The following is a 13170-nucleotide window of genomic DNA, read 5'->3' as shown; positions in this document are numbered from 1 at the left end:
GATATACCCATTGATCGAAATAAAACAGAAATTGTTGGAGAAACTCAACAGGTCAGACAGCATCTGTGGAGTGGAAACATAGCTAATGTTTTGAGTCCTGTGTCTCTTCCCAGAACTAGAAGCAACTAGGAAATGGAGGTATATCTGCTGATGACGGGATTAGGAGGTAAAGGAATGAGCAGGGAAAGGAGATGGAGTTCAGAGTGAGAAAATTAAAAAGGAATAGGCAGAAAATGGATTGTTCATAGTAGACCAAGGAAGAGGAGAAGCTCTTGGGGATTATTTGTAGTTGAAAATGGGTTGGCTATACTGAGCAACCCATTTCATGCCAACACCTGGGTTTGTAGGGATAGGTAATAGACAAGGAAGTGGATGTTCATGCTCTGAAATTGTTAAACTTAGTGTTGAAGACTGAAAACTAAAGGTGCCTTGGTGAAATTAAATGTTGTTCCTCCATCTTGCTTTGAGCTCGCTGGAGGACTGCAGCAGACCCAAGACAGAAATGTTGGCACAGGAAAATGATGTGTTGAAGTAGCAAGCAATTGGGAACTTGAGGTCATTTTTACAGACAGTATGTAGTCTGCATTTTGTCTCCCCAATGTAGAGGAGACTACATTGTGGGCAACAAAGGCAGTGGCTTAGATTGAATGAAGATAGGTGAATCACTGCTTCACCTGGAAAATGAGTTTAGGCCTTGGATAGTGAGGAGGCAAACAGGCAAGTGTTCTGCCTCTACAAATTGTACAGGAAGGTGCCATGGAGGTGTGGGGAGATGGTTGGAGCAGAGAAGGAATTGACCCAGGGTGTCCTTGCAGAATTCTTGCGAGGGAAGAGAGAGAGAAATGAGTCTCGTGGCAGCATCCCACTGGAGGGAACTAAAATGGCATCTTGTGATTTTTTGGATGCAGACGCCGATGGGGTGGAAAGTGAGAGGGAAGGGAAGGTAACAGATGAGAGCTGAAGTGTGGGAAGTGAGTTGGACACAGCTAAGGGTCCTATTAACCATGGTAATGTGGAATTCTCAGTTGAAGAAGAAGGTGGATAGACATGTCTGAGGTCCTGCTGCTGAACGTATCATTATCAGAACCAATACATCACAGCACACTGTTAAATGGTCTACATCATAGGCATTAATACTAAGAACATTGCTTACAGAGCCTTATAAAAACAATGCAGTCTCCATATTCCTGTTATAGAAGTACATTAACTACATAACTGTTCAGTGCACCTTATGTCAAATGCTAATTTCCAATTTACAAAATCACCATCTCCCACTCAGCCATCCCATGGACAGACTGTAATCAACCCTCTTTCCTTAAGGCCGGAATCTGCATTCATATGGTCTCCAACACCTCCACAACCTTGGAACTCTCCTTCAACAGGCATGAAATCCTGTTTCTAGCTTACTGCTAAGATTTCAGGTTTCTCAAGATTGCCAACATTTTTTTATATTTGTTCACACGATCTGTACATCACTGGTTGGCAGCTATCCTTATTTGCCCTAGAGAAGGTGATAGTAAGATGCCTTCTTGAAGCATATAGTGTAGGTACATCCACATCATTGTTAATGACAGAATTCTTGCATTTTGAACCAAAGGCACTGAGGGATTGATGATCTAGTTACAAATCAGCTTGGTATGAGAGAATCTTGCATGTGGTGATATTCCCACAGGAAGATATACTTTTCACAAAATACAGGTGACTATTCCTGAGAAATCACTTTCCTCTTAAAGATTGTTTTAATAATGGCAACTCAAAATGTTGAAAACATAAATATCATTATCTTCTAAGTCTTCAAATGGGTGTATTGTCATGATAAATTATACTCTTAAGATCAGTATTTAAAAATATCAACGTCAGACATCTCATCATTATCAAATTAATTTTGAATGTCCTATATCTAATGTGAACAAGTTAACAGTCATGGAGAAAACAGTGGCTTGAAAAGCATACAAATCCCCATTACCTGATAGATGAGAACACTGCAGTGAGCTAATCATAAATCTTCTAGAGTCTCTCTCTCGGGATCCATTTCTCTGAATTGGTAAACTATACATTAAACTGCTATTTTAAAAAAATTGATATGGTCATACTAGGGAAATATAAACAGCTAGTTTAACATCTGCTGTCAGAAATTTGCTAGAGTGTATAATTATGACTGGGGAGACTGATTCCCTTGAAAACTGTTCAGACAGTCAACATGTCTTATTTATTTATTTATGGTAGATGATGCGCACCAAATTGACAAGGATATGTTCATGGTTATGATGGCAGCTGTGGTGCTCAATTGACTTGCATTGAGTAAAGCAGTGAATTAGATTGACCGGGTATAAACTGTGTAACATTGCCAGGGTTAAGTACAGAGTTGAGGCCCACACATCTGCCCCCACATAGAAAGACATTTTTGGAAGGGCTCAGGAAATGGAAATCACAGCCTACTGAAAATTGTCAAACTTCTGGGACAATTTGTGCATTTCTCAGCATCAGGATTTCTGCAAGGTCCTGACATTCATTGCCCAACTTACATGCCACCTCCAATGATCTTGAGGCTGGACAATTTGGACCATATTTGAGGAGAGATAACAAATAGGTACACTAATTGGCAGATTGTGACCAGTGGTGCAAACAAGGATCTATACTGGGGCCTTTTCTATTCAATGAATGAATGAATTAAGAACTTGGCAAGGCTATCCACTTTGGTAGTAAAATCAGGAAAGCAGATTATTATCTGAATGGCTACAAATGGAGAGGGGGGAATGTGCAATTAAATCTGGGGTCCTTATGCACCTGTCACAAAAGTAAGCATGCGGGTGAAGTAAATACTAAAGACGATATGTTGGACTTCTTAGCAGGAGAATTCAAGTTAAGGAGCAGGAATACCTTGCTGCAACTGTACATGGCCTTGTTTAGATTACGAGTAAAAAGTGAGGTCTGCAGATGCTGGAGATCAGAGCTGAAAATGTGTTGCTGGAAAAGCACAGCAGGTCAGGCAGCATCCAAGGAACAGGAAATTCGACGTTCCGGGCCAGAGCCCACCAAACCATCATCTCCCAGACCATCCATAACCTCATCACCTCAGGGGATCTCCCATCCATCGCCTCCAACCTAAAAAGATTTCCTAATGAAGGGCTCTGGCCCGAAACGTTGAATTTCCTGTTCCTTGGATGCTGCCTGACCTGCTGTGCTTTAACCAGCAACACATTTTCAGCTCTTGTTTAGATTACACCGGAATTGGCAGATAGTCCGATAGCAGAGAAACAGGTTCTTCAGCATAACTCATCCATACCAACCACGTTTCCTCAACTGAACTAGTCCCATTTGTCTGCATTTGCCACCATCCCTCTAGGCCTTTCCGATCCATGTACCTGCCCAAGTGTCTTTTAAGTGTTATAATTGTACCCGTCTCGGTTCCATATATGCACCACCCTCTGCATGAAAAGTTTGCCCCTCAGAACCTTTTAAATCTTGCCCTTCTCACCTTAAACCTACACCCTCCAGTCTTGGACTCCCCTACCATGGGGAAAAGATCTTGGCTATTCACCTTATCTAAGCCCCTTATGATTTTATGAACCTCCAAATCACCCTTCAACCTCGGATACTCTGGGGGAAAAAATAGTGCTGGCCTATCTAGCCTCTCCTTATAACTTAAACCTCCCAGTCTCAGTAACACCCTTGTAAATACATTTTGCACCCTTTCCAGTTTAATAACATCATTCCTATGGCAGGGTAACCAGAATTGTCAGTAGTACTCCAAATACAGCCTTACCAATGTTTTGTACAGCTGTAGCATGACATTCCAACTCCTGTACTCAATGATCTAAGTGACGAAGGCAATCTTGCCAAGTACTTTCTTTGCCATCCTGCTTACTACTTACACCACGTTCAAGGAACTATGTACCTGCATCCCCGATGGCTCTGTTCAACAACACAGCCCAAGGCCCTACTACTAACTTTGTAAGTCCTGTCCTGATTTGTCTTACCAAAATGCAACACCTTGCATTTATCTGAATTAAACCCCATTGGCCCCAGTTGATCAAGATCCCATTGTACTCTTAGATAACATTCTTCACTATTCTTATCCAAGGAAGGTGTGAAGTGCAGCAAAGGTTTACCAGACTGAGTTCTGGAAAGGCAGGACTAACATATAATTATATTTACTGAAGAACATAGGGGGATGTCTAAAAATCTAGACAATTCTAACAGGATTAGATGGGTAGATGCAAGAAGAATGTTCACGACAATATGGGAGTCTAGAACCAAGAGTAAAAGTCCAAGGATGAAGGGTAGACTATTTAGGGCTGAGATGGTGTGAAATTTTGTAACCAAGAGTGGTGAACCTGTGGAATGTACTATAACAGAAAGAAGTCAAGACCAAAACATTATTATTTCAATAAGGAGTTAGATACAGCCCTGCAGGCTAAATGAATCAAAGGATATGAGGAAAATAGGCAACAGCCTCTTGAGTTGTATGATCATATTCTTACTTTCTACAGTTTTATGGGTACCTGGTTGATGGGATAGAAGGTCACATATCCAAATTTGCTAATGACAAAGATAGGAGAGGTTACACCAGCGCAGCCAGAGATTTAAAACGATAAAGATTTAGATGCTTTAAGTAAAATGGTGGGGCTATGGCAAATGAACGTTAATGTAAGCAAATGTGAAGTCATCTAGCCAGGGTTAAAAGAGAACAGATCAGATTATATTCCAGATGAGGAAAAGCTAAATCAATGGGAGATTCTGAGAAACTTGGAGTTCAGATCATTAGAAGTCACATCATTAAAAAGTCACAAAAATAATCAGAAAAGCTAATAGAATGATGAGCTGTCTAGAGGAACAGAAAACGTGGCAGCATGGTAGCACAGTGGCTATTAAGGACTCAAGTTCAATTCCAGTTTTGGGTGATTGTCCTTATATAATTTACATGTCCTCCCTATGTCAGAGAGTTTCCTCCAGGTGCTTTGGTCCTATAACAGTCCAAAAATGCACAGATTACATGGATCGGCCATGCCCAATTGTCCGTAGAATCCAGGTATTTGCAGACTAGGTTGATTAGCTATAGTAAATGCCAGGTTATGGGGATAATGCAGCAGGGGTAGGAAGCTCTTCAGAGGGTCGATCTTCAGAGGGTCAGTGCAGATTCAATGGGTCAATTGCCCTCTTCTGCATTGTAGGGATTCTTTGATTCTATGAAAATATTACAAGGAGGTAGCAGTCATACGTTTGCTGCAGAAAGCCCTGGATGGACCCCACCTGGGATTCTAAGCAGTTCTGGGCACGACACTGTAGGAGGGATATTTAGCCCTGGAAAGCTCGCAATGTTAATTTACTACATTGATGTGTGGGCTTCAAGGGTTAAATTAGAGGGATATTATACGATCCAGGGGTATATTACTTTGATTTAGAACTTCAAAAAAGTTAATTTAATTGGCACTTCCAAGATTAGGAAATTAGGAAGGGAAGCTATTCACTATCTGGGGAATAAAGGACTAGAGCGCACAGTCAGAGCTTAATGGCAGATCTCACAGGAATGAAATCAGGAAATACTACTTCATGCAAAATGTGGTAGAAGTTCAGAACTCTTTCACAAATGAGAACTAATGCTAGATCAATTCGCCGATATAAAGCTGAGCATGAAAATAATGATAAAGCAAGTATACGAATTTTAAAAATCCATCTGAAATTACCTAAGGAAAATCCATCTTTGTGAACCAGCCACACTTTGTCTGCTTCATACCATGCTTGCTCTGCAGCAATCTGCTCCTCAGTCTTCAACTATAATTGAAAAAGTGGAAAAAGGAATATCAAATTACTTGAGGAACTAAGATGAGGATTGACATCTTATAATCCACTTTTCTCTTACAGAACATTTTTTAAGCACTTACAAAAGTAGGAGATAGTCTAATGTATAGTTATCTCGTTTTTCGCCAAGCTTTTGTCCAGTTCTCAACCAAACATTCCCTTGTTAGTTCTCTTAAAATGCAAAGAATCAACACATCACTAAAATTTGTGTCACTAATATATTCGAGCGTTATGGCATGAAGGAAACATAAATGTCATTTACATGATGTAGAAATTAGACCTATTTAAATTGATTGAATAAAATGCCTAACATTGCTTTGCCATGGTGTTATAATCATCTGCACAGTTGTGTTCAGTCTGGATGGAATTTGTGTCAAACAGCACATATGCATACTTAGGTCTTGTGGTGCTGAATGTTTAGACATTATGATTTACATAGTATAAAGTTGTTCAATGGGGAAAGCATAGTAAATACTGTCAGTTCCGATATAACACAATAGTTGCAATCTGGCGTTAAGAAAATTGTGCATTAGCCACATCATCTAAACAAATGGGGCTGAAATTGTGTTATAGCCAATACAGATAAGGAACATTCGCGTTCTACAAATAATGACCAAAATTCTTCAATCGTGTTAAAGCCAATTTGCATTGCAGTAGTATGAGTTTTAGCAGAGCTTGCTGCAATGCAATCGAAACTGTAGACGAGGTAACTAAATATCTATCAAAAAAAAAGTTGAGGATTTTGCTAATAGCATCTTCCATATCCTTTCATATCCTTCATCTGTTAGCTTGAACCTAAAGAGCTGACCCTAAATATCAAGCTTGCAGATGTGAAATCTACGAACAGAAGTGGGATCAAAAGGGAAAAAGCAGGAAAATGGGGTTGGAAAATGTATCAGCCATGATTAAATAGCAGAGCAGACTTGATGGGCCGAATAGCCTAATTTCTGCTCCCATGTCTTATGGTCTTATGAACTTGATCACCAGTCTGAGTGAAATAATATGCAATCATTCCCTAAGAGAATACACAATTGATTTATAAGCTCTTCACATCATAAATGTTCCAAAAGTCTGAATCAGTTGTTTGTAAGAAGAGGATTCTCAATGAGAAAACAACAGGTCAAAACAAATCTAGAAAACGTAATCTCAGATTTATCAACCAAATGCAATCCAAACAAAGTCTTGCAGCAATGATCACAGTAGCCATTTCAAGAGTAGCACAACACAAAGATGCAGACTTATATAATATCATCAATTTTCACTTCTGTCAAACACTTCCCACCAAAGAGTGCAGAAGCAGTCAAAAGCAAAGCACGATGGATGCTGGAAATCTGAAAAGAAATCCAGAAAATGCTGGAAATACTCAGATGAGATAGCACCTGTAGAAAGAGAAAAAGTCATGTTTCAGGCCCCCTGAACAACTGTCAACCTGAAAAAAAGTTAAATTTCCCTCTCTACAGCTGCTGCCAGACCCGCTGAGTATTTTCACACATTTTGTCCTTTTGAGTGTCTTTGCTTGGAAACACCCAGCCTAAGAAATTGTGATATTTAAGAAAATCTGATCTGGTCAATTACTATGAAACACACTTAGCCTAGTTCATGCAAAACTTTAAAGACAAATATCACATGCGTTTGCATTTAGGTTTGCATGGAACAATGAAAATATATTGCATCATTAGTTTTGACAAGTTTCATCGAGCGTGAAGCAAGGGAATTAGTAAGCTTTTGAAACCACAACACACCATTCACAAAAAAAGGGGGGGGGGGGGGGGGGGGGGGGGAGGGGAAAAAGTAACATTTAAAACTATTTATTTCATTTGAAATAATATGACACCAAAAAAAAAGTCCTTTAACAATGGTGTTGGCATTAAAATGATGTAGGACTTCAAGTTGCCAATCTTTCATGATAATGTTAAGTTGCTTTGTACAAAGTTATCCATTATTGCATCTAGATTTTCAAATTAATGCAAGTATATGTTGTTTTATTAGGCTTTATCAGCTGAAAATTAGAAGATAATTCCCATTATACAAATAAATTGTGCCATTCTGATTTTTCCACAACTTTCACTATAAATAATTATCCCTAAATATAGCTACTTAATAATGTGCTACATGAATGCTTATTGCAAGCTAGAATGGTGAAAGGTTTAACATATTATAATACTTATAATGATGTTCCTAAATTTCACATTTATGCACCCCATCTTTCTGACCCCATCAGCAAACCCACTCGACAGAAATAGCCAATTCTGATTGTTTAATATTTATTCCTTGTCAATGCATTAACCAAAGATACTTTAATGCAATATAATGGCAATAATTTGCATCTAGTCTAAAATAACATTTCTAAGTTGCTCCAGCTTTACTTTTACGACTTATTGCTATGTTATAATCCTTTAACTGTTATGTTCTAGAGCCAACACAAGAAGCCAAATGAAATTTAAAAGAAAAATGAAATTTAATATCACTAATCTCTACAGTTAAGCCAAAACTTTCTTTAAAACTTAAGTTTGCCTGTTTTTGAATGAAATTCTATTAAAATAGATTCTTATCAAGTGGAAATACCAACACTATTGCAAAAGTTGAAAAGCTTATCAAATTAATTCTCTACTGGCATTGAAAGAGATCTGGATGTAAGTTTGCTTGCTAAGCTGGAGGGTTTGTTTTCAGATGCTTCATCACCATACTAGGTAACATAGTGAGCCTCTGGTGAAGCACTGGTGGTATGGTCCACTTTTTATTTATGTGATTGGATGTCCTTGGGTTGGTGACAGCATTTCATGTGGTGATGTCATTTCCTTTTTTTTTCCTCAAGGGGTGGTAAATGGGATCCAAGTCAATGTGTTTGTTTGACACTGACTTGGATCCAATTTACCACCCCCTGAGAAAAAGAACAGGAAATAACATCACCAACCCAAGGAAGCCTAAACACAAATAAAAAGCGGGCCATACCACCAGTGCTACACCGGAAGCTCATTGATGATGAAGAAACATCTGAAAACAAACCTTCCAGCTCAGTGAAGAAACATACATTTAGAACGTCAACCTGAGTTACAAATCTTCTCAAAACTTGTTGAGGAAGATGTTGTCAGATAGGGACAGATCACAAAGCAACCAATTTTTCCACTTAATTACTGAACAAACGTAAATGTATAAGGAAGTGGAAGTGTACAAAGTATAACATCATACAACATGCAAGTACTTCACAGAAGGCAACTTCTCAAAAGCAGCGTTTAGATTAAAATGCCAACCTGGGGCTGAGCAGATGCTGAAGACTGAAGCACAGTTGTTGACACCTCTTCCACCTGATTCTGGTGAGCAGCAGATAAACCAAGCACAGCAAAGAAAAGCAAACCATGATTTAAAGAATGCTATATTGTTTCCATCACCCTTAACATTCAATGCTTTATTCAAGTTTCTAACTTAGAAACATGTTTAGTTCTCTTTTGCAACCTTGGTATTTTAACTCTAAATAAAATATGATGTCAATGAATTCTCATTATCCAAACTTACACAACGGATATTTAAGTGACACACGGGAACTACATTTCAGTATCTTTAGTCCTGGATGGGTAAACAAATAAAAAGAAACGGACAAACTCTAGGCAGAAAAATTTAGACTTAAATATTTAAAATGTTGTAAATTCATCAGCTACTTCAAAACTAAATTCAAAATGATGGGGCAAGCAAAAATGTTTTAAAAGCGGATAATTTAAACGAAATTAAAAGGGATCCTATAGGATTTTCAATCTGGACTCAGCAGTAATTGAGCAGCATCCCAATCAGGACCAGCTGATTTTCGGAATTCGGAATTTTTCAGTTTTCAGAATGTGACAGTTTAATGGTGAAATTTTAAAAATTCTTATGAAGAAGCAGACTTTCTAACTCAGAACGTGCTTTGCCACGCCCCACCGTGTCGCATCTGATTGACACGGATCGAGTGGGTGTTGACTTGGGGGCGTTTACCGAGAAAACCTAGGCCTGTCAGTGCTTGGCCATGCCTCCCATGTCACAACTGAGTGACACACCGAGCGTGTCGATTTGGGTTGACTGTTTGCTCGCCAAGTAGCCTTGTAAATCAGAAAAAACTTCGCAAAACAATCTTCAGATTTCGGAGCTTTTCGGTTTTTGAATGTTCGGTTAAAGGATCTACTTCTATCACTCCCACACACTTCCCTCAAACCCCTTATACTGCTTTTGCTTCGCCACCTCCTCCAAATCCCCACCCATCCCATCACAAATAATATCCTATGGAAACTGAAGAATTGAGCAATTTATCCAAGTTGAATATTTTGATTGCACAAGTGAATATTTGTGATGCCTTCCATTTAATGGTTCAGAGATTGCATAGCTGATATTTTTAGTTAGTTATTTTTGTTTTACAGGGTGCATAAGTCACAGATTTCTCTTTTTAAAGGACATTACAAATCATTTATCCTAAACCATATAGTTTATACATGACCATTCAATTCTATAGAGCTCGCTATTAGTGCCTTTTGAAATGGCCCACCAAACCATTCAACTTTACAAATGATCATTATAACGTCTGTAGCAGTTGAATGCGACAAACCCAATCATCAAGATAGATATGGGTAATAAACATCGCCTTGCCAACATCATCCATATTCGGAGAATAAATTAAAGCAGAAATATAAAACCCGATGTTTAAGCATGATGCTAATTTTTAAAGCATGATGCAACTTTAGTGTCTATTTCTTAAAGTCTTACATTAAAGTCAAATCCAAAAAAAATCTGAAAATTAAAAATGTGTTAATTTATTTTTCATTAAGTACAAACTAGGGACACCAGTTTCTGGATATTGTTATCTCCAGTAAACAGCTAAAAACTCAAAAGTAAACTTGCCAGAATTAATTCAAAATTATTCCAGTCGATTATGCAAATCCATCTCAACAGGCAGCATCATTAATCTAGGTCATTGGGCTAATACAAAAGCAGTGACTTAACCAGATTTGTCAGGAACAGTGCATACTCAACATTGGAAAGCACACGCTCTCAGACAAAGTAGACAAAGTCAGTCAAAAATAAGTCTTCAAATGTGAAATTTGACTGGAATACTTGCTATTAATTCCATGCACTGTCATTTTAATCTACAGAATTGGGAAGCCAGAGAAGTAAGTGGGAGCACAAGAAGATCAGGAACTACAAAAGGACAAGACATACTGAAAATGCCAAGATAGGAAAAACAATTGTGATCTTCCTCAAGTTAGTTAAATTATCCTGCACCATTATACACCTTTGTATTCAACCTCATTTCCAGAGAAGTCATAGTCTTAAGTACATTTAACAAATTCATGAATATGAAAAATGCAAAGTTACAATTTTCTTCAAAGAATTTACATGTCTATAAATTAAACCTTTAATGTATAAAAAGACCCCGTGCTTTATGTGGGTAGAGAAGAAATTCTAAACAAGTAATGAAATGAAAACAAGTTCTAGCATCAATATTTTTGTACAACAAAATAGAATGTTACATTCTTTTTCCACTTCTTAAAATCAAACCTTAAAAAAAAACAGGAAATGAAACAGGAAGCTGTGGTATTTTGTCGGAAAGGGCAAGGACAAAGAAAAGGGCTTGTGTTCAAATTCAGACAATTCAAAGCTAAATTAGCCTCAAGATATTGGAGCAGATGATTTTAGTAAATAAAGAGCAACAGTTTTTTGTACAGACATGTCACTTTTGCAATCCCTTCCGGACGCTAAAGACGACTTGAGTAAACTAATTGCGAAAATGCCTTTTTCCAAATATATTATTGTGATAGATTACAAGATGGTCAAATAATTATCATTCCAAAATCAGTTGATCAAAATCCCAAGTTTACCAAGAAAACATAATAATATGTTCATTGGGATTGGGAGTATTTGTCAAAAGTTTCAACTAGATCAGTAGGTGAATTACTTTTGGTAAGGTTTGTGCATTTTGAGTAGACCACTAGAAAAACAGTAGCAGGAAACGAACAAGCAAGGCAAACAAAGAGTTGTAGCAGAGATGTGGAAATCATAGGATAGACATGAAGGCAACCTTACAGTCCAGCATGACACACGGGCACAGACACCAGCCCAGACACCTGCCTGTGCGAGATCGTTGGAGCGAGTGGAAGAATCTTGAGAGGGAACTAGACTCTGGGTAGGTGGGACCGCAGGTTCCAGCTGTGACAACAATGCAATGTGATCCAGATGTAAAAAAATAAGAATGACGAAAGGTGAAGTCATTAAGCAAATAACTACTCGCATACAGATACAGCCAAAAAACACAATGCAGTAATGACTATTATAGTACATCTAGTCTTTGAACAAAGTGTCCAAAAATCACAAATTTCAGTTTTCCATTCTTTCAGTTCCCCATCAGTAAAGTTCATTTCTTCATATTCCACAGTTTTACACTGTAACCTGCAAAATTCACCATGAATTTTACAGATTTGAGTGAAGTGCAACATAAAATAAAAATAGGCCATGATATCTAAATCAAATTACATGTTTACAAAATATTTCATTAAAGTAAATCAGAATGCAAATACGACAGATATTAATATTTAAAACTAACACATTTCAGATAAGATTCTCACAACTGCTACATTATGCATACTACATTATGCATACTACAGACTAATCAACATTAATGGATGCAAGTGTCTATGCTTAAATTTATTTACATTATTCCGTTAATTGTGGTAATAACTTATGAATCAACTGTTAATACTGCATTTACTTGAACTAATGCGGTGATATTAATTGTTTTTATTAATTGACCTTAGTAGTAGACCTATTCAAACAACTAAAAAAAAAGTGCCAGAGATCAAAGGCAATAAAGTTTAAAAGTGGAAACTAAGACGTCACCAGGACATTTTTTTGAGAAACTCAAATTATAGCTTATGCCTCTAGTTATATTACAAAACTAAGGCAAATATTTAAAAAATGAAGTTTGCAAAAAAGGCTATAATTTTATGGGGACTACATTCAAAATTTGCATTTGCCATGTAACTTCTCAAGTACAGTGTGCACGCTACAGAAATCTTAAGATTTTAAGATGTATTCACAACAAACAAAAATTTTGCCAATCCAATTTTTCACACCAAACTAAAATAAAATTCATTTGGGGAGTGAATTATCACTTCAGAATATGCACATCTGTACATATTAACCAATAATTCTGTTCATTAAATCTTTATAGTACTGTCATATAGAGTCTCTATAATTCTCTTGTCTATTATACATCTCAACAACCCAAAGAAAAAATTCTCCTTACCTACCTCACCTCTTTCTGATGATTTTAAATCCTTAAACACTAGATACTGGCCCACTCACCCACGAGAATATATTTTCTTAGTCAAAAATCACTCATCAAAAAAA

At 37.5% G+C, this 13170-nt stretch overlaps 1 protein-coding gene across 6 annotated transcripts in view; it reads right to left on the bottom strand.

Moving 5' to 3' along the window:
- myo18ab (myosin XVIIIA b) overlaps positions 1 to 13170 on the bottom strand; it is a 308092-nt gene that overhangs the window by 170278 nt on the left and 124644 nt on the right. For 4 of the 6 annotated variants that reach the window (XM_060848332.1, XM_060848328.1, XM_060848330.1 and 1 more), the window contains exon 3: positions 5688 to 5775. In XM_060848332.1, coding sequence (XP_060704315.1) covers positions 5688 to 5775 — 88 coding nt within the window. Of the gene's footprint in view, positions 1 to 5687; positions 5776 to 9053; positions 9114 to 11847; positions 11971 to 13170 lie in introns of all 6 variants that reach the window. The other 2 variants (XM_060848331.1, XM_060848333.1) reach the window with 1 other exon arrangement.

The sequence above is a fragment of the Hemiscyllium ocellatum genome, chromosome 31 (genome assembly GCF_020745735.1).
Source record: "Hemiscyllium ocellatum isolate sHemOce1 chromosome 31, sHemOce1.pat.X.cur, whole genome shotgun sequence".
Lineage (NCBI taxonomy): Eukaryota > Metazoa > Chordata > Chondrichthyes > Orectolobiformes > Hemiscylliidae > Hemiscyllium > Hemiscyllium ocellatum.
The sequence above is the reverse complement of the archived record's forward strand: the minus strand, read 5'-3'. Positions and strand labels throughout refer to the sequence as shown.